Source organism: Carcharhinus amblyrhynchos, unplaced genomic scaffold (assembly GCF_965287045.1).
Source record: "Carcharhinus amblyrhynchos unplaced genomic scaffold, sCarAmb.v2.hapA scaffold_42, whole genome shotgun sequence".
Lineage (NCBI taxonomy): Eukaryota > Metazoa > Chordata > Chondrichthyes > Carcharhiniformes > Carcharhinidae > Carcharhinus > Carcharhinus amblyrhynchos.
The window spans coordinates 2,747,601-2,766,694 of NW_027649783.1; the positions used below are offsets into that span (position 1 = coordinate 2,747,601).

The following is a 19,094-nucleotide window of genomic DNA, read 5'->3' on the forward strand; positions in this document are numbered from 1 at the left end:
ACAGTTTGTAAACTGAACCGGTTTTGTCTGGTTTTTTTCTGGACAGTTTAAACCACCTGTTTTATTATTGTTTCTGACTGGGAAATCATTGTTTAGTTTTGAGGCCTGTTCTTTCAGTGAAACGACTGAAAGCAAATTGAAGCTGGATTTTCCATTAGAAACACGGTGATGATGAGAATCTTTGGTGAATTTTATTTTCGGATTCGCATTTAATTAGCTATCGCATGCCACTTCTTACAATCTGTGATAATCAGGAGTTCCTAACGCCCAATAATGACCAGCTTGCAGCAATGTGTTTGAATGAACACGATGTCACATCATCTAAGCAGCATTTTGAAATTCTCATTCATTGTATTCTGATGAAATGTATTTGTTATGTTGCGTCTGTCATTCCATAAGAATCTTACTCTGACCTGAGACCTTGTTTTGTCCTGGTGCACCTGATGCCTGTTTGTTTCCATTCTGCGCACCCTCTGATTTTCCTCATGGAACCACAGAAAGGACCAGAGAAGGGAACAGCACAGAAGGAAGCCATTCGGCCTGTCTTGTCTGTGCCAGCCCGAGGACACCCAGGTGTCATTTCCAAGCTGACCTTCCTGCACCCGGCTCGGGGCCATGCAGCTGAGAAAGGAATATGGTGATCCAAATACTTCATAGCAAAAAATTAGCACTTTTCTTTGGCTCTGTGGCTGCCGAAAGCAACCGTAACAAACACTTCATCATCAGGATTCAAACCTGCACAGATATGATGGAAATTGGATTTCAAGTCTAACGCCTTAACCACTTGCCATTGCAGTTGTTTATTTACCTGAGTAATATAACCATCTCAGTAACATTCATATTAACTTCATCGGGCACCGGGATTGTGCAGAGCACAGTGTGTGAGCTGAAATTTGTTCCTCTACTTTTATTTTGTATCTTTATCTCTGATTGTCTCTGATAAATGATAACTCATTTATCAGGTCAGAGACTTGTTTTCCTATTTCAATAGTTTTTCATTACAAACGAATTACGTCCGAATAAAGAAAAATCCCGAATTTATTACTGGCAAATTCTCCCTGTTTTATGATACTTGATTGAAACGTGGACACATTTCTCAATACGAATACCGGGAATCGAACCTGGTTCAACTGCTTGGAAGGCAGAAAGTTCAACTCATCAGTATCGCTCAAACAGACATTACAATTAGTTAGAAAAACAGAACTACATACGTTGCTGCTTAAGGCAGCGGAAGTAAACACTTCACAATCACATCCGCTAGCGAGCAGGCCTCGAACCTCCATAGGAAAACCCCCATTGAATTTCAAGTCCAACGCCTTCACCACTCGGCCACGGCAGCTACACACTTCTTACTGTAATGTAGCCACCTTAAGATGTTCATATTAACTTCATCAGGCACTAGGATTGTGCAGAGCACAGTGTGTGAGCTGAAATGTGTTTCTCTACTTTTACTTTGTATCTTTGTGTCTGGCGGAGAACTCATTTATCAGGTCAGAGACGTGTTCTCCTGTTTCAATATTTTTTTCATTAGAAACGAATTATGTCCGAACAAAAAAAATGAAAAAATAGAAACCTTTATTTTGTTTCATTCCTGTCGAATATTGCGTTCGCCCTGTTTTTGTCCTCTTGGTTTAAAACACAAGATGCCGCGGAAAAGAATCTAAACACATTATCAATGCGATGGCCGGGAATCGAACCCGGGTCAACTGCTTGGAAGGCAGCTATGCTCACCACTATACCACCATCGCTGACGCTGGTTAAACAGCAGTTATTTAAATCAGTTGTAATTATGGAAACAAATTAGTTGCTGATTTCATCACACACCAGATACATCCACAGCACAGTTTGGAAACTGAACCTGTCTTATCTCGTTTTTCTGGACAGTTTAAATCACCTGTTTTACTATTGTTTCTGACTGGGAAATCATTGTTTAGTTTTGAGGCCTGTTCTTTCATTTAAGTAACTGAAAGCAAATTGAAGCTGGATTTTCCATTAGAAACACACTGTTGATGAGAATCTTTAGTGAATTTTATTTCAGGAATGCCCACCTACTGTTGGGACCTGCGATAACTAATTAAATAAATCACCACTCCGATGGTCAGGAACTGACCCTTGGTCAAATGCTCTCACAGTCACCACTCCATCACCATCGCTCACCTGGCTCTGTCACCCACTCTGTAAGAAAGTCCAGCTCTGACAGTGAATCTGGTTCCCTCCAGGTCCAATCGGAGGATGGTCAGAAACTGTCACTGTCAGAAACTCCATTATCAGCGAGTGTGGGATGGTTATTTAACTGGCTGTCACTGGTTGGTGAGGTTGGGATTTACTGTTACCTGTCAGTGCCGGAGAAACAAATAAAACAGGAAATCTAGAGACTCCCAGAGCAGATAATTTGTATTTTCACCCTAAACAAACACAGTGATGTCTGTAATCACTATAATAACTGAAAATAAAAATAGAATTGGTTCTTGCCGCGGAATCTGGTTCACAGATGTGGTTCTTCACCACATGGACTGCAGCGGTTCCAGAAGGCAGCTCACCCCCACCTTCCCAAGGGTAATTAGGGATGGGTAATAAATGCTGACCCAGACAGAGACACCCACATTCCATGAATGAATTGAAAGACAATCTGCGGGGAGCGGCCCTCAGAGTCTTTAACAGTTACTGAGGTGAAAAACTCTAACTAACCCCCTGGAATCCGGAGCAAAGGCCGGGAGGAGGAGAAATTCCGTCCTGGGACCTTCCATTGGGTGAAAATTTTGTCCTGTGAATGTGTCGATGTGAATATTGAGGAAGAGAGAGTGTATGAAAGGAGCGGGCGGGTCAGACTAATCCAACTGTGTTTGTGTGTCTGTTCTGATCATGAGATCTCCGAGTCTCTCTTGGGGAAAATAAAACCATTTTTCAATCAAAGATTCCCCCTAATCCCCCTGCTGAGCCCCAGAGTGAGATTTCAAGGCAATTGTTTCGCTAAATGGAAGATTTGAGTGGAAAAGTAGAGAACATGTCAGCTATCGCGTGTGAGAGCGGGATCAGTGCAGCAGGAAAACGGGTTTCAGTGGAAAACGGAGTCCTCAGTTCGAGTGAAACCTTTTCAACAGCAAACATTGGAGTGTCAGAGACATGAAGGGTGTGAGCTGGATGTGTGGAGAGGCGGAATTTGATTGGAATGGGAGAGTTTGTGAGGAGAGAGAAACACAGAGAGGCTGGAGGAGCCGGGAGCTGACAGCAGCTTGTCTCTGCTCCGTCCGCTCTCTGCCTTTAAGTTGCTCTGTGCCGCCACCACTGGTTTCATTCCGGATCCAGTTCTGACTCTCCTGGCCCAGATTTTCCAGCCACTCTCGGATATGACTGAAACTGCAGCCGCCCAAACGGCTCCTCCAGCCGCTCCCGCTCAGGTGAAGTCTCCCAGGAAGAAGAAGGCGGCTCCCCGATCTGCCGCTCCCAAGTTAGGCGAGCAGATCCTCAAGGTGGTGGCGGCTTGCAGCGATCGCAAGGGGATGTCCCTGGCCGCCATCAAGAAAACTTTGGCCGGCAGCGGAGTGGATGTGGGGAAGCGCGGCTCCCAGATCAGGTTAACTATCAAGAGGAAGGTGGAGAAAGGCTCTCTGGTGCAGACAAAGGGACAGGGCGCCTCCGGCTCCTTCAAACTGGCTAAGAGGGAAAGGCCGGGCAAAATGGGAAAGAAGGTGAAGAAAGCCACAGGCAAGAAATCTTTCGTGAAGAAAACAGCGGCCAAGAAGGTGACAAGAAAGAAAGCCGCCGCCAAGAAACCCGCAGCCAAGAAAACTCCAGTGAAGAAAACTCCAGTGAAGAAAACTCCAGTGAAGGAAACAAGCAGCAAGAAGGCGGCAACTCCAAAAAAGGCGCTGAAGAAAGCAGCCCTGAAGAAAAAGTCTCCTGTGAAGAAGGTCACGGGCGGAAAGTCGGCCAAAAAAGTGACTAAAGCGAAGGCCAATCCCAAAGGGAAAGCAGCAAAAGCGAAGAAAGCCTCAGGAAAGAAGTGAAACAACCCGAGAGCAAATTGGAAACCTCTGAAACCCCCCAAAGGCTCTTCTCAGAGCCACCCACATCTCTCAGGAAAGAGCTGATCCCGCAAGAAAATGATTCCTGTCCCGCGGGGCCCGGCTCATTCTCAATAGAGATCATTTCAAATTCAGACTAAAGCAAAACAACTGCAGATGCTGAATTTCATTGAGAATTTCACATTTGTTCAATCGCCACTTTCTCTCAGAATAAAGCTGTCTGGTAGATTCAGTGTGAGACAGGAACACTGGCGCCGAAACACCGCATTCCCCACTCATTTTTAATCCAATCCCTGCAGGGAGGCCAATCGGCCCATCGAGTCTGCACCGACCCACAATCCGGATCCCCCATTCCCCTATTTATTGACCCTACTTCCCCCCTGACACTCCGGGACAATTTAGCATGGGCCAATCAACCTCACACACACCGGGGGGAAACCGGAGCACCCGGAGGGAGCCCAGGGAGAATGTGGAAACTCCACACAGACAGTGACCTCAGCCGGGAATCGAACCCAGGTTCCTGGCGCTGGGAGACGGCAGTTCTCAGCCCAAAAGTCAGTGTCAGGAGTGGGACTCGAACCCACGCCTCCAGAGGAGACTACGACCTGAACGCAGCGTCTTAGACCGCTCGGCCATCCTGACTCCCTTCACTTCAACACAGGGAGATTTCCCCCAAACAGCTTCAATAAAGTGTTTGGAAACAGCTGGAAGCGGATGTGGGTGAGGATGTTACTGAGGGAGATTCTTGCTATAGAATAGACTGTGTTTCGGTGGGAATATTACTGACTGGGAATTATAACAGGAGCAGGTTTAAAAACACAAAAGGACAAAGTCACCACCCGAAACCTTAACTCTGTCTCTCTCTCTCTCTTCACAAAAGCTGCCGGATTATTTGCAGCATTTTCTGTTTCGATTCCAGATTTCAAAGCTCCGGGTTTGTGGAAACTCTTGAGTGTGAAGGGCGGCTCTGGAAGGGTTTGTGTGGGGAGCTGGCTTTCGTTTCCATTCTTAATAAACGGGTTGAAATTGGCGGTTGCAGAAACTGGAGGTGGAGCTGAAAGATCAGGGGCCGTTCTGTGTGTGTGTGTGTGTGTGTGTGTGTCAGGCCGGCTCTCTCCTCCCTCCCGCTCTGGGTTGAATCTTCACTCTGTCTCCTCCCCCCTCTCTGCTCTCACTCCGCCTTTCTCAGTCAGGTCGGGGCGGCCTGTATAAAAGGAGCCTGAAAGAGTTCCTCTCTCTCAGATTGGGCAGTGATCGGAGTGAAGAATCCATCATGTCTGGCAGAGGGAAAGGAGGCAAAGGACTGGGGAAAGGCGGAGCCAAGCGGCACCGCAAAGTGCTCCGTGATAATATCCAGGGCATCACCAAACCAGCAATCCGCCGCCTGGCTCGCCGTGGCGGGGTCAAGCGGATCTCGGGCTTGATCTATGAGGAGACTCGCGGGGTGCTGAAGGTTTTCCTGGAGAATGTGATCAGGGATGCGGTCACCTACACTGAACACGCCAAGCGCAAGACGGTCACTGCCATGGATGTGGTGTACGCTCTGAAACGCCAGGGCCGCACTCTCTATGGATTCGGCGGCTGAACAACTCGACCCTTTTCCAGCCAACACACAACAAAGGCTCTTTTCAGAGCCACTCACCGCCTCACAGAGAGAGCAGTGACCTGGGGACGGGGGGGAGCTGGGACAGGCTGCTCAGTGTTTGAGACAGTAAAAAGTCTGACAACACCAGGTTTTAATATTATCAAATAAATAGGTTGGACTAAAACCTGGTGTTGTCAGACTTTTTACTGTGTTTACGCCAGTCCAACGCCGGCATACCCACATCAGTGTTTGAGATGCAGCTTTGCTTTGTTTCGGTTCCGGTGCCGGGAAATCACCCAATTGAACATTTCATTTGGAGCAGGATTGTTGTTGAAATGTTTCAGTGGATTGTCTCAGCAGCCCCCAGTTGACATGTGCCCTGAGTGAAAGGCCACCTCACTCCCTGTCTAATCACTCAGTGTTTGGATAGAGTTTCTAAAAGCTTATTTCCTGCACAGAAAATGGAGTAATTTCTGGAAGGGGCGGTGAAGTAAACAAGTGAGGCGATCAGAACCTGAGTTCCAGACATTCATTCCCTGCTCAGAGTTTGATTGAAACTTCCTGGGCCAATTCCCGCTGGGGGGGGCGGTTCCTCACAGAGTTTAAAAAGGCGGCTGCAGCGCAGACTCTGGATTAACAGTCTGTGTGTCTCAGATTGTGCTGAATCCGCTCAGAAAATGGCCAGGACCAAGCAGACAGCGCGCAAATCGACCGGAGGGAAAGCTCCTCGCAAACAGCTGGCTACCAAAGCGGCCCGGAAGAGCGCTCCAGCCACGGGCGGAGTGAAGAAGCCTCATCGCTACAGACCCGGCACTGTGGCTCTGAGGGAGATCCGCCGCTACCAGAAATCCACCGAGCTGCTGATCCGCAAACTGCCCTTCCAGCGCCTGGTGCGAGAGATCGCTCAGGACTTCAAGACAGACCTGCGCTTCCAGAGCTCGGCCGTCATGGCCCTGCAGGAGGCCAGCGAGGCTTACCTGGTGGGGCTCTTTGAGGACACCAACCTGTGCGCCATCCACGCCAAGCGAGTCACCATCATGCCCAAAGACATCCAGCTGGCCCGCCGCATCCGCGGGGAACGCGCCTAAAACCCCGGCTTCAGCACCAAGAACAACAACGGCTCTTTTCAGAGCCACCAACTCGACACATGAAAGAGCTGCCATCTCCTGTTAACCAATCTAGTCTTTCAATTCCCGGCACAGAATCTTCCCAGGACTCTGAAACCTCTCCATCTTACAATTAACTCTCCGTTACATTGAGCTCTCTCCAATCCTTTGATGGTTACAGTCAAAACCATCCCGTTAACAATTCTACCGCAATTTAATTTTAAAGTGGTTTTATTAAACCTGCGATCATTTCAGTTTCCGAGGAATAATTCCGCAAATCCACTTTCTCCGCACATGTTTGGAGTGAGGATTGAGAATTGTGTCAGTCAGGGTCAGAATATGAACCATGTCTCAAACAGTAACCCCCTCACACCGATATCACCATTACAGAAACACTTGTACATTCGGACAGACAATAATTAACACTTTTCCAGATACAATGACTGGCTTTGAAAACTGATGGGCTGCAGATGACTGTCCTCACAGACTGTCACACTTTCAACAATTATATTGGAAATCGGATCATTTCAGTTCACTGGGACGGTTCCCCCAATAAACAGCAGAAACTTGTATTAAAATATTCTATGTGTCAATAGTAGGGATTGATAGAACAAAGCGGGAAACAGCTGGACTGTGAATAGCAGTGCAGAATCTGACCGATAGACACCAGGCCGCCCTTTTCCAGATAAAGTGAGTGGCTCTGAAAAGAGCCTTTGGGTTATCAGATGAAAGAATGGCCGCTTCACTTGCTCTTGCTGGAGACGGCGGAGGTTTTCTTGGGCAGCAGCACGGCCTGGATATTAGGCAGCACCCCGCCCTGAGCGATGGTCACCCCTCCCAGCAGCTTGTTGAGCTCCTCGTCGTTGCGGACGGCCAGCTGCAGGTGTCTGGGGATGATGCGGGTCTTCTTGTTGTCCCGGGCCGCGTTCCCGGCCAGCTCCAGGATTTCAGCGGTCAGATACTCGAGCACAGCAGCCAGATAGACCGGGGCTCCGGCACCCACACGCTCAGCATAGTTGCCCTTTCTCAGGAGCCTGTGAACACGGCCCACCGGGAACTGCAGTCCAGCCCGGGAGGAGCGAGACTTGGCCTTGGCCCGAACTTTCCCGCTGCTCTTTCCTCTTCCAGACATTTCCCCAATCTCCCAAAGCCTTTCACAAAGAATGCTGAAATCCCCTCCCTTTCGCTTCTCTTCTAGCTCCGGGAGGAATGGAGGGCCCACATTGCTGATTGGTCACTTTGTTGCTACCTCTCAGCATCTTGTCCATATGACCAATCAGAAATCTGCTGAACTGACCAATCCGGAGCCTCCACGGAGTGAGGGCGGAAAAGCCCAAATTCTCAGCTTCCCACCGATTTCATTTCAAATTGGAAAAGTCCCCAAAGGGGAAAAGACCAAATCCTCCTAGCGCTTTCTAACTGTCCCGGGCGGGAATCCATCCCTGTTCACAGCATTCCCAGAAGGAAAACACTCCCGTTTAGTCTTCAATCAGAACCCAGTGTCCTTCACTGGAAACAGGGAGCCCGATCCAGTCCCTCAGACTCAGTTTGTACCAATTTCTACAGATCCTTATAATAATCAGTGTGTGTCCCAGATAGGGGCTGGGAAATTGGACTGGGATTTATGCATCTTCCTGTCAGTGGGACTGAGTTGGGGGTGACAAGGAAACAAAGTCTGTCTGTTCTGCTCTGATTGTGGGATTGAAAATGTTTCTACACCAGTTCTGCTGCCTGAGACTGTGAAACTGATGCACTCTGATAGGGAACATACATACTGTGTGTGAGGAGCTCACTGTTCATTGTAACTCAGGGGAGGAAACTTCAAACTAACCTGGATCGATTCAATGATTTGCCTGTCAGGAATAATTGACTCATTGTAACCCAATTACAGGTGAGGGAATAATACACAGGCCCGTTTTCAATGTGATTTACTGTTGTCACATGTATTAGAACATAGAACATAGAACATTACAGCGCAGAACAGGCCCTTCGGCCCACGATGTTGCGCCGACCAGTTACAAAAACAATGACCCACTAGCCTATACCAATCCCTTTTCGTCCATAAACCTATCCAGAGATCTCTTAAACGCCCCCAAACTAGACGCATTTACAACTGCAGCAGGCAGGGCATTCCAATCCCTCACCACCCGCTGGGTAAAGAACCTACCCCTGACATCCGTCCAATATACAGTGAAAAGTATTGTTTCTTGTGCTTTATACAAGCAAAGCATACCATTCAGAGAGTACATGGGGAGAGAGGAATGACAGAGTGCAGAATGTAGTGGTACATTCATAACTCGTCTGTAGTGAAAGATCAATATAAAGTAGGTCCATTCAAAAGTCTGATAGCGGCAGAGAAGATTGAGTTGGTTGGTACATGATCTCAGACTTTTGTATCTTATTCCTGTTGGAAGAAGGTGGAAGAGAGAATGTCCGGGGTGTGTGGGGGCTTTGATTATGCTGCTGCTTTTCTGATGTGATGGGAAGTGCAGATAGAGGCAATGGATGGGAGGCTGCTTTCTGTGATGGACTGGGCTACTATAAGAACTGTTTGTAGTTTAAGGTGGTCTTGGTAAAAGCAGGAGCCAGACCGAGCTGTGATATATCTGGAAAGGGTATTATCTACAGTGCATCTGTAAAACTTGGTGAGAGTCACAGCAGAAATGCTGAATTTCCTTAGCCTCCTGTGAACTTAGCGGTCTTACTTAACTATAGAGTCAGCGTGGAAGGACCAGGATAAGTCATTGATGATCTCGACACATAGAAACCTGAAGCTCTCAACAATTTCCATTTCATCCCCATTGATGTAGACAGGGGCAAGTCCTCCACTGTACTTCCTGAAGTTAATGACAATCCCCTTTGTTTGGGTGACATTGAGGGAGAGATTATTGTCGTCACACTAATTTACCAGATTCTCTATCTCATTCCTGTAGTCCGTCTCATCATTTTTTGAGATCCAATCCATGATGGTGGTATCATCAGCAAACTTGAAAATAGAGTTGAAGCAGAATTTGGCCACACAGTCAGAAGTGTATAAGGAGCATCGTAAGGGGTTGAGGACACAGCCTTGTGAGGCACTGGTGTTGAGGATAATTGTGGAGGCGGTGTCGTTGCCAATCTTTACTCATTGTGGTCTGTGGGTTAGGAAATCTAGGATGCCGTCACAGAGGGAGGAGCCAAGCCCTCGGCCATGGAGTTTGAAGATGGGTTTTGTAGGAATAATGGTGTTGAAGGCTGAGCTGGAATCAATAAATGGGAATCTGACATGTGTCTTTGTTATCCAGGTGTTCCAGGGTTGAGTATACGGTCAGGGAGACGGCATCTACTGTGGATCTGTTGCGGCAGTAGGTGAACTGTAGTGGATCCAGGCAATCTGGGAGGCTGGAGTTGATCCGTGCCATGACTAACCTTTCGAAGCACCTCATAATGATGGATGTCAGAGCTACCAGGCAATAGTCATGGAGCCTCGCTGCCTGGCTTATCTTTGCTACAGGGATGATGGTCATCTTCTTGAAGCCTGTAGGGACCTCAGATTGGTGTGAGGAGAGATTAAAGATGTCTGTGAATACCCCCGCCAGCTGCTCCACGCAGGATCTGAGTGCCTGTCCCTGTACCCCATCTGGGCTAGTCGCTTTCCGCAGGATGACTTTCAATGCGGCTGATCTGAAGTCTGTGATGGTGACCTCGGATACAGGTTCAGCCAAGGCTTTCAGAGTGGACGGCATCCTCAAAACAGGCATAGAATGCATTGAGCTCATCAGGGAGGGGGGCATCGTCACTGGCAATTCTACACGCCTTCATCTGCTAACCTGTTGTGTCTTTCAGACCTTCCCACAAACGGTGCGAGTCCATGTGGCGAGCCTGGGACTCGAGCTTGGTCCGGTACTGGCACTTGGCAGCTGTGATGGTTCTCTGTAGATCACATCTGGATTTGTTCCAGTTCAGGGTCCCCTGACTGGAAATGCTTTGGAGCTGGACTTCAGGAAGCAGTGAATATCCCTGTTCATCCACACTTTCCGGTCGGGAAACACATGGATTTGCTCCTTTGGCTCAGTCTTCTATGCAATACTAATGAAGTCAGTTATTGTGGTGAAGTAAACATTCAGGGTGCTTGCTGAGTTTTTAAATATTGACCAGCCATTGACTCGAAGCAGTCATGTAGGAGATCATCCCATTCCGCAGACCAACAATGCCGGACTTTCTTTAATCGGATTCTCCTGCTTCAGTTTTTTGCCTGGAAGCTGGGAGCAGGAGCACGGCCTTGTGATCTGATTTGCCAAAGTTTGGGCGGGCGATAGAACGGTCGGCATGTTTGATTTTTGTGTAGCAGTGCTCGAGGATGTTTGTGCCTCTGGTGGGACAGGTGACATGTTGGTAGTACTTTGGTAGGACACTCTTGAGATTGGTCTGGTTGAAGTCCCCGGCCTGGATGAACAAGGCCTCGGGATATTTTGTCTCAAGGCCGTTTGTGGCGGTAGATATTTCATCCAGCGCGACCTTCACATCTGCCTGGGGTGGAATGTAAACTGCTGTCAGGATGACAGAGGTGAACTCCTGTGGAAGGTTATCGGGGCAGCATTTCAGTGTCAGATATTCTAGGTCCGGGGAGCAGAAACTCGCCAGTGTTGTGACATCGGAGCACCAAGAGGTGTTGATTAGAAGGCAGACGCTACCTGCGCGAGCCTGATCTGAGGCTGCTGTAAGGTCCATTCGGTGGACGGAGAAGCCCTGTGGTTGTACGACACTGCCCGGTGAAGCAGGTGTGATCTGTGTCTCTGTGAAACACAGCACACAGCAGTCTCTCAGTTCCCTTTGAAAAGTGAGTCTGGTTTTCAGTTCATCGAGATTGTTTTGCAGAGATTGAACATTTGCCAGGAGTGAGCTGGGGAGGGGGGTCTTGGAACCACATTGTTTGAGTCTCACCTGCAGGCCTGCGCGTTTCCCCCGCTTCCTGGGGTGGCTGCTCCCTGTCCTGCCTGCCAGACGGTGTTTAGTCTGTGGTATCGAGGGTGTAGCTGGGTCCTGTTTGCGCTTTGGTTGGTGTGTGGGTGGAGGATTTGTTGCCATGGTCACGGGTCCTGCCTCGGCAGTCGGGTCTGAGTGGTGGGGAGTTCCGGGTCACTGTCGGGCTCCGGTTCCAGTTCGGAGGGTGTTCACACCACACTCCGGTGTGGACAGGTTGAAGGCCGGTTGGTGGACGGGGTCTCTGGGGTCACGGCTGGGTCCACGTGTTCGGGTTCTCCGGGTCACTGCAGGTCAGGGTCTTCCTTCCGAGGTCAGAGGATCTCTAATCTCGCAAATAAATTTAAAAGAGCAGTTTCAGTAATTTATAAATCTCAGTACATAATCATAATGAACAGTCACAAAGGAAACCCAGTGATACAAACATTGTCAATGTGTGACTGCAGTCCTCAGTGTCTGTACGAGAAGTATGATCAGTGGTGGTAGGCGCTATGACAATTCAATGACATTCAGATAGAACTGAAACCCTGCACTGCTCCATGAATGGGATAACGTTCGAATTTCCATTCATTGCTCCGGTGTGATTAACCAGATAGTAATCAAAACCAAACAGTCTCTGTTTAAAATGTGTCCATCCTCGTTCACACCCGGTCCCTGCGAGAGCTGCTCTTTGTCTAACTCCCCACATCCTGACTGTCTGCCTCTGTTTCCAATCTTCACTGTCCAATTACAACAAGTAAAAAGTCTGACAACACCAGGTTTTAGTCCAACCTATTTATTTGATAATATACTCGCAAGCTTTCGGGTTAGCCCCTTCGTCAGGTGAATGGAGAGTTCTGGCCTCAGACAGAGCATATAAAGCATAGAACATAGAACATAGAACACTACAGCACAAACAGGCCCTTCGGCCCACGAGTTGTGCCGATCACATCAACACCTACCAACCTACAGACCTATCTATAACCCCCAATCCCATAAAACCCCATATACTCATCCAGAAGTCTTTTAAAAGACCCCAGCGAGTTCGCCTCCACCACCACTGACGGCAGCCGATTCCATTCACTCACCACCCTCTGAGTGAAAAACTTACCCCTAACATCACTTCTGAACCTCCCTCCCCGCACCTTAAATCTGTGTCGTCTCGTAGCAACCATTTCAACCTAGGGAAATAGCCTCTGAGAGTCCACCCTATCTATTCCTCTCAACATTTTGTAAACTTCTATCAGGTCGCCTCTCAACCTTCGTCTCTCCAGGGAAAAGAGTCCCAGCTCCCTCAACCTAACTTCATAAGGCATGCCTCCCAGTCCAGGCAACATCCTTGTAAATCTCCTCTGTACCCTCTCAATAGCTTCTACATCTTTCCTATAGTGAGGCGACCAGAACTGCGCACAATACTCTAAATGAGGCCTGACAAGGGTCTTATAAAGTTGCAGCATTACCTCCCGACTCCTAAACTCAATCCCTCGATTAATGAAGGCCAGTACACCATACGCCTTCTTGACCACCTCCTCCACCTGCGAGGCCGATTTAAGAGTCCTGTGGACCCGGACCCCAAGATCCTTCTGCTCCTCAACACTACTCAGACTTCTGCCCTTGATAGTGTACTCGTTCATCCCGTTGGTTCTGCCAAAATGGATGACTACACATTTATCTGCGTTGAAGTCCATCTGCCACTTCTCCGCCCAGTCCTGCATCCTATCTATGTCCTGCTGCAACTTTTGCCATCCTTCCAGACCATCCACAACACGACCAACCTTCGTGTCATCAGCGAACTTACTTACCCATCCCTCCACTTCCTCATCCAGGTCATTTATGAAAATGACAAACAACAAGGGTCCCAGAACAGATCCTTGAGGCACTCCGCTGGTGACTGACCTCCATTCAGAAAAAGCCCCATCCACAACCACTCTCTGCCTTCTGCAGGCAAGCCAGTTCTGGATCCACAAGGCCAAAGGCCCTTGGATCCCATGGCCTCTCACCTTCTCAAGAAGTCTTGCATGGGGGACCTTATCAAACGCCTTGCTGAAGTCCATGTACACTACGTCCACGGCACTTCCTTCGTCAATGTGTTCAGTCACATTATCGAAGAACTCAACTAGGCTTGTAAGGCACGACCTGCCCTTGACAAATCCATGCTGACTATTCCTGATCATGTCAAACCTCTCCAAATGTTCGTAAATCTTGTCCCTCAGAAGCCTCTCCATCAGCTTACCAACCACTGAGGTTAGACTCACCGGTCGGTAATTTCCCGGGCTATCTCTGTTCCCTTTCTTGAAAATAGGAACTACATCCGCAATCCTCCAATCCTCCGGAACCTCTCCTGTCTCCATTGACGACGCAAAGATCATCGCCAGGGGCTCTGCAATCTCTTCCCTCGCCTCCCACAGTATCCTGGGGTACATCCCATCTGGTCCCGGCGACTTATCTACCTTGATGGAATTCAAAAGTTCCAACACATCCTCCTCCTTAATATTCACGTACTCAATCCTTTCCATCTGCTGCAAATCCATAACAAAATCTCCCAGATCGGCTTCCACTGTGAATACTGAGGCGAAGTACTCGTTAAGCACCTCTGCCATTTCTTCTGGTTCCACACAAACCTTTCCCCCCTCACCTTTTATAGGTCCTATCCCTTCTCTTCTCATCCTTTTACCTTTCACATATTTATAGAAGGCCTTGGGATTCTCCTTAATCTTACCCGCCAAGGTCTTCTCATGACCCCTCCTGGCTCTCCTAATTTCCCTTTTAAGTTCCTTCCTACAGTCCTTATACTCCTCAAGATCTTTAACCTCTCCTAATTCCCTGAACCTCTTGTACACCTTCCTTTTCCTCCTGACTAGGTTCAACACAGCCTTTGTGCACCACGGTTCCCACGACCTACCAAAACCCCCTTGTCTCATCGGAACGTTGTCATTCAGAGCTCCAGACACACATTCCTTGAATATCTGCCACCTTCCTTCAGTACTTTTCCCTAAGAACGCCTCCTTCCAGTTTATTTGTCCAAGTAACTTCCTGACTTCTTCGTATCTCCCCTTACCCCAGACAAACACCTTCCTAGCCTGCCTGATCCTATCTCGTTCCAACGCAATTGTGAAGGAGATAGAATTATGGTCACCATTTCCAAGATGCTCTCCTACCGAGAGATCCATCACCTGCCCTGGTTCATTCGCCAGTACCAGGTCAAGTACAGCCTCTCCCCTCGTAGGCTTATCCACATAATGTGTCAGGAAACCTTCCTGAACACACCTAACAAACTCCTCCCCATTCAAACCCCTTACCCTAGGGATATTCCAGTCGATGTTTGGGAAATTGAAGTCTCCCATCACGACAACTCTGTTGTTAAAACATCTCTCCAGAATCTGTTTTCCTATTTGCACTTCAACTTCCCTGTCACTATTGGGCGGCCTATAGAATACACCCAGCAAAGTTTTCGACCCTTTGCTGTTTGTAACTTCCACCCACAGAGATTCTGTAGATAGTCCCTCCACGACATCCTCTTTCTCTGCAGCCATGACACTGTCCCTGATCAACAGTGCCACTCCACCACCCCTTCTGCCACCCTCCCTGTCCTTCCTGAAGCACCTGAAGCCTGGCACCTGAAGTACCCAGTCCTGTCCCCGAGACATCCAAGTCTCCGTAATGGCCACCACATCACAATCCCAAACAGTAATCCACGCCCTAAGCTCATCTACCTTATTCACTACACTCCTTGCATTAAAATATATACACTTCAGCCCCTCAGTCTGGGCACAGACTGTTTAGAGATTACTGATGTGTTGTCAGACTTTTTACTGTGTTTACGCCAGTCCAACGCCGGCATACCCACATCACAATTACAACAAACCAGGGGAGACTGGAACTAGAATCATTACAGTGCACAAGGAGACAGTTCACCACATCCAGTCCATGCTGGCTTCTCCATACAACAATCCAGTCAGTCCCATTCCCCTGCTCTATCCCCATAGCCCGACAAGTTTATTTCCCTCAAACGTCCATCCAAATTCCTCTTTGAAATGATTCATTGTCTCTGCTTCCACCCTCAGAGGCAGCAACTTCCAGGTTGTTATTCGCTGCATGAAAAGTTCTCCCACACATCCTCTCTCTGTCTCTTCCCAAAACCTTCACCCTGTGTCCCCTAGTCCGTGTACTATCAGTGAATGGCATCAGTTTTCTTTGTCTACCGGATCCACACCTGCCATAATCCTGTCCACCTCGATCAGATCTCCCCCTCAATCTGCTTTACTCCAAAAAGATCAACCCCAGCTTCTCCAACACAACTTTGTGGCTAAAACCCCCTCATTGCTGAAACCATTCTGGTCAATCTCCTCTGCACCCACTGAATGATCCTCACACGTTTCCTCAAGTGTGCTGAGCAGAACTGGACTCAATCCTCCAGCTGTGATCCAATCAGAGCTTTCTAAAGGCTCAGTGTAACTTGTATGATTCTGTTCTCAATGCCCCTGTGTCCTCATGGGGAGGGTCACTCGTGTGGATGGGGAGGGTCTGCACTACCCTGGCAGGGGGATGGGCACCACTATATAGAAGTAGAAAAGGGGAATATCTAGAGAAGGAAATAAAATCACCGGCTCAATGCTCAATGCATTGCAATTGAGCTCAATGCATTCTGTGCCCATTTTGAGAAAGAGCTCAGTGAGAGTATGCCCTCCGCTCTGGAAGCCTCGGATGAACTTGTATCTAAGGTCACCATTGCAGATGTCAGAGCAGCGTTCTCAAAGGCCAACCCAAGGAGAGCAACTTGCCTGGATGGGCAACCTCCTCTACTACTACCTCTGGCAGCTTGTTCCAGACACTCACCACACTGTGTGAAAAAATTGCTCCTCTAGACCCTTTTGGATCTCTCCCCTCTCATCCTAAACCTATGCCCTCTCGTTTTAGACTCCCCGACCTTTGGGAAAATATATTGACTATCCAGCTGCTCTATTCCCCTCATTATTTTATAGACCTCTATAACATCACCCCTAAGCCTTCCAGAGAAAAATATCCCCGTATATCTCTCCTTATAACTCAAACCATCAAGTCCCAGTAGCATCCCAGTAAATCTTTTCTAGACTCTGTCTTGTTTAATAATACCCTTTCTATAATTGGGTGACCAAAACTGTACGCAGTATTCCAAGTGTAGCCTGATCAACGTTTTGTAACAACTTCAACAAGACGTCCCAAATCCTGTATTCAATGTTCTGACCAATGAAACCAGGCCTGCTGGATGCCTTCTTCATCATTCAGTCCACCTGTGACTCCACTTTCAAGGAACTATGAACCTGTACCCTTTAATCTCTGTTCTATAACTCTCCCCAGTCCCTACCATTAACTGACCAAGTCCTGCCATGGTTTGATCTACCAAAATACATCGCCTCACATTTATCTAAATTAAACTCTATCTGTCATTCATCAGCCCTGTTGCAATCCTAGATAACCTTCTTTACTGTCCACTATGCCAGCAACCTTGGTGGCACATGGGACAGTGTGGTGAATAAGGTTGATGAGTTAGAAGCACAAATAGCCACATAGGAAAAAGGGAGGTGTGGTGAGAAAGAAATAGAGCAGCAAATCTGCAGGCAGATCATGCATTGCAGGTATAGAATTAACTGCATTTTCACACAGACTGACAGGAATGTTGCCACATGATCCACGTATTAGTGGGTGGTCACTTGACTAACAGTGATCATTGTAACACAAGCTTGATATTAGCAAGGAACATTCTAAAGTAACACTTTTGAATTGGAAGAGGCCTAACTTCAATGGGAGGAGCTGGGATTGAGCCAGAGTCAAATGGAGCCAAAATCTGACAGGAAAAACTGTAACAGTGATGGGTGATCTTTCAGGAGATGTTTCAGGTATAGACTCAGTACATTCTGATCAGGGTGAAAGGGAGGGGAACCAAAGTCCAGGCTCCTTGGATGATGAGGATGATAGAAAATGTAATGAAACAATGAAGAGGCCGTATGATTCAGGTCAGAAGAATTCTTCAAGTGTGTGTGTGAGTTATAGTGTGAGTGTGTGAAATTAACTCTGTATCTGTCCATCTCTGTTACTGTATGTGGAGTTAACTCATTCCTGCTGTCAATCTGTACGAGAGCACCATTCACTCTCTGTCAGCCTCTGTTACTGTGTTTCATTGGAATTACAGTAAATTTCTTCCTGTCAGTTTATTTGAGGATGGAATTAATTCTCTGATGTGTCAGCCTCTATTAGTGCAAGTGAGTGTGGAGTTAACTCGATTAGCCAGTCTCTGTTCCTGTGTTTCAATGTGCAATTACCTCTCTGTCCTATTCTGGGGGTTGATTGGCTCAGTTGGCTGGACAGTGGGGCTGTGACGCAGAGTAACTCCAACAGCGTGGGTTCAATTCCTGTACCAGCTGGGGTTATTCATGAAAGGGGAGAACAGCCTATGGCCATCTGGGACTGGGCTGAATTTAGCCTTTACCTTTCTGTCCATCTCTGTTAGTATGTGTGCATATAGACTTACTTCTGTATCTGTAATTCTCTATTACTGTGTGTGAATGGGGCATTAACTCTCTGTTCATCTCTGATTTGTATGTGACACTGAAATTAAGTGTTCTCTATCCTTTACTGCAGTGTGACATTAACTCTGTCAATCTCTGTTACCGTATGTAGGTGTGGAATTGACTCAATCATCCGAGAATAATGACTGTGTCAGGGTCTGTTAGTGTATGGAAGTGGGTCACGATCAGTTTAGCAAACAGTAGCGAGTGGAGCCTGATTCCTGAGATGAAGGAGTTATTTTATGAGGAAAAATTAAACAAGTCTGGCCAATTTTCAGTGGAGAAGAATGAGAGAGGATTGTACTAAAACATATAAGATTCTCAGGGGCTTGACAGTGTAGATGCTGAGGGGGATGTTGCCATTTATAGGGGGAAACTAGAACTGGAGGCACAGGTTAAAGATAAAGCATCTCCAATTTAAGATGGTGATTAGGAGGAATTACTTCTTTTAAGGGACCCTTAATTTTTGTCATTCAATAGATTCAGTCTAGAGTTAGATAGATTTTTGAGACACAAGAGAATCAAGGATTTTGGGGACAGGCACTAAAGTGGAGTTGAGGCCACAATCAGATCAGCCATGATCTTACTGAATGGCAGAACAGGCCTGATGGGCTGAATGGCCTTCTCCTGCTCCTTCTCCTTATATTCTGGTATTGTGTGTGTGGAACTAACCCTTTTTCTGTCAGTCTCTGTTACAGTTTTTTCAGTGTGGAATTAATTCAGTCTGATACTGGATATGAATGTGGAATTGATTCTCTGTCCAGCACTTATTGTGTGCAAGTTTGCAATGTTACTGTAATTGTACAGAATGATCACAGTTAATGATCTTTGATCAGAAGTGTTTGGACCTGATGCTCTCAAATGTACCCAGAATTAAAGCCATCCATTTCTC

The 19,094-nt window shown here is 47.5% G+C and overlaps 4 protein-coding genes and 2 non-coding genes across 6 annotated transcripts; 3 read left to right on the top strand and 3 right to left on the bottom strand.

The window, feature by feature from the left end:
• Positions 1 to 1,676: 1,676 nt before the first annotated feature.
• trnag-ucc (transfer RNA glycine (anticodon UCC)) lies at positions 1,677 to 1,748 on the bottom strand. The gene has a single exon. It is a non-coding gene; the product is annotated as a tRNA-Gly (tRNA).
• A 1,566-nt stretch (positions 1,749 to 3,314) lies between these two features.
• LOC145335941 (histone H1-like) lies at positions 3,315 to 4,007 on the top strand. Its single transcript, XM_080181675.1, has one exon. The coding sequence runs from the start codon at positions 3,348 to 3,350 to the stop codon at positions 4,005 to 4,007; it is 660 nt and encodes a 219-aa protein (XP_080037801.1). The 5' UTR covers positions 3,315 to 3,347.
• Positions 4,008 to 4,584: 577 nt separating this feature from the next.
• On the bottom strand, positions 4,585 to 4,667 carry trnal-cag (transfer RNA leucine (anticodon CAG)). Its single transcript has one exon. It is a non-coding gene; the product is annotated as a tRNA-Leu (tRNA).
• Positions 4,668 to 5,298: 631 nt separating this feature from the next.
• Positions 5,299 to 5,610, top strand: LOC145335916 (histone H4). The gene has a single exon (XM_080181648.1). It carries the CDS (start codon positions 5,299 to 5,301, stop codon positions 5,608 to 5,610), a length of 312 nt encoding a protein of 103 aa, XP_080037774.1.
• Positions 5,611 to 6,287: 677 nt separating this feature from the next.
• Positions 6,288 to 6,698, top strand: LOC145335871 (histone H3). Its single transcript, XM_080181600.1, has one exon. The coding sequence runs from the start codon at positions 6,288 to 6,290 to the stop codon at positions 6,696 to 6,698; it is 411 nt and encodes a 136-aa protein (XP_080037726.1).
• A 664-nt stretch (positions 6,699 to 7,362) lies between these two features.
• On the bottom strand, positions 7,363 to 7,848 carry LOC145335970 (histone H2A.J). The gene has a single exon (XM_080181705.1). The coding sequence runs from the start codon at positions 7,846 to 7,848 to the stop codon at positions 7,459 to 7,461; it is 390 nt and encodes a 129-aa protein (XP_080037831.1). The 3' UTR covers positions 7,363 to 7,458.
• Positions 7,849 to 19,094: the final 11,246 nt, after the last annotated feature.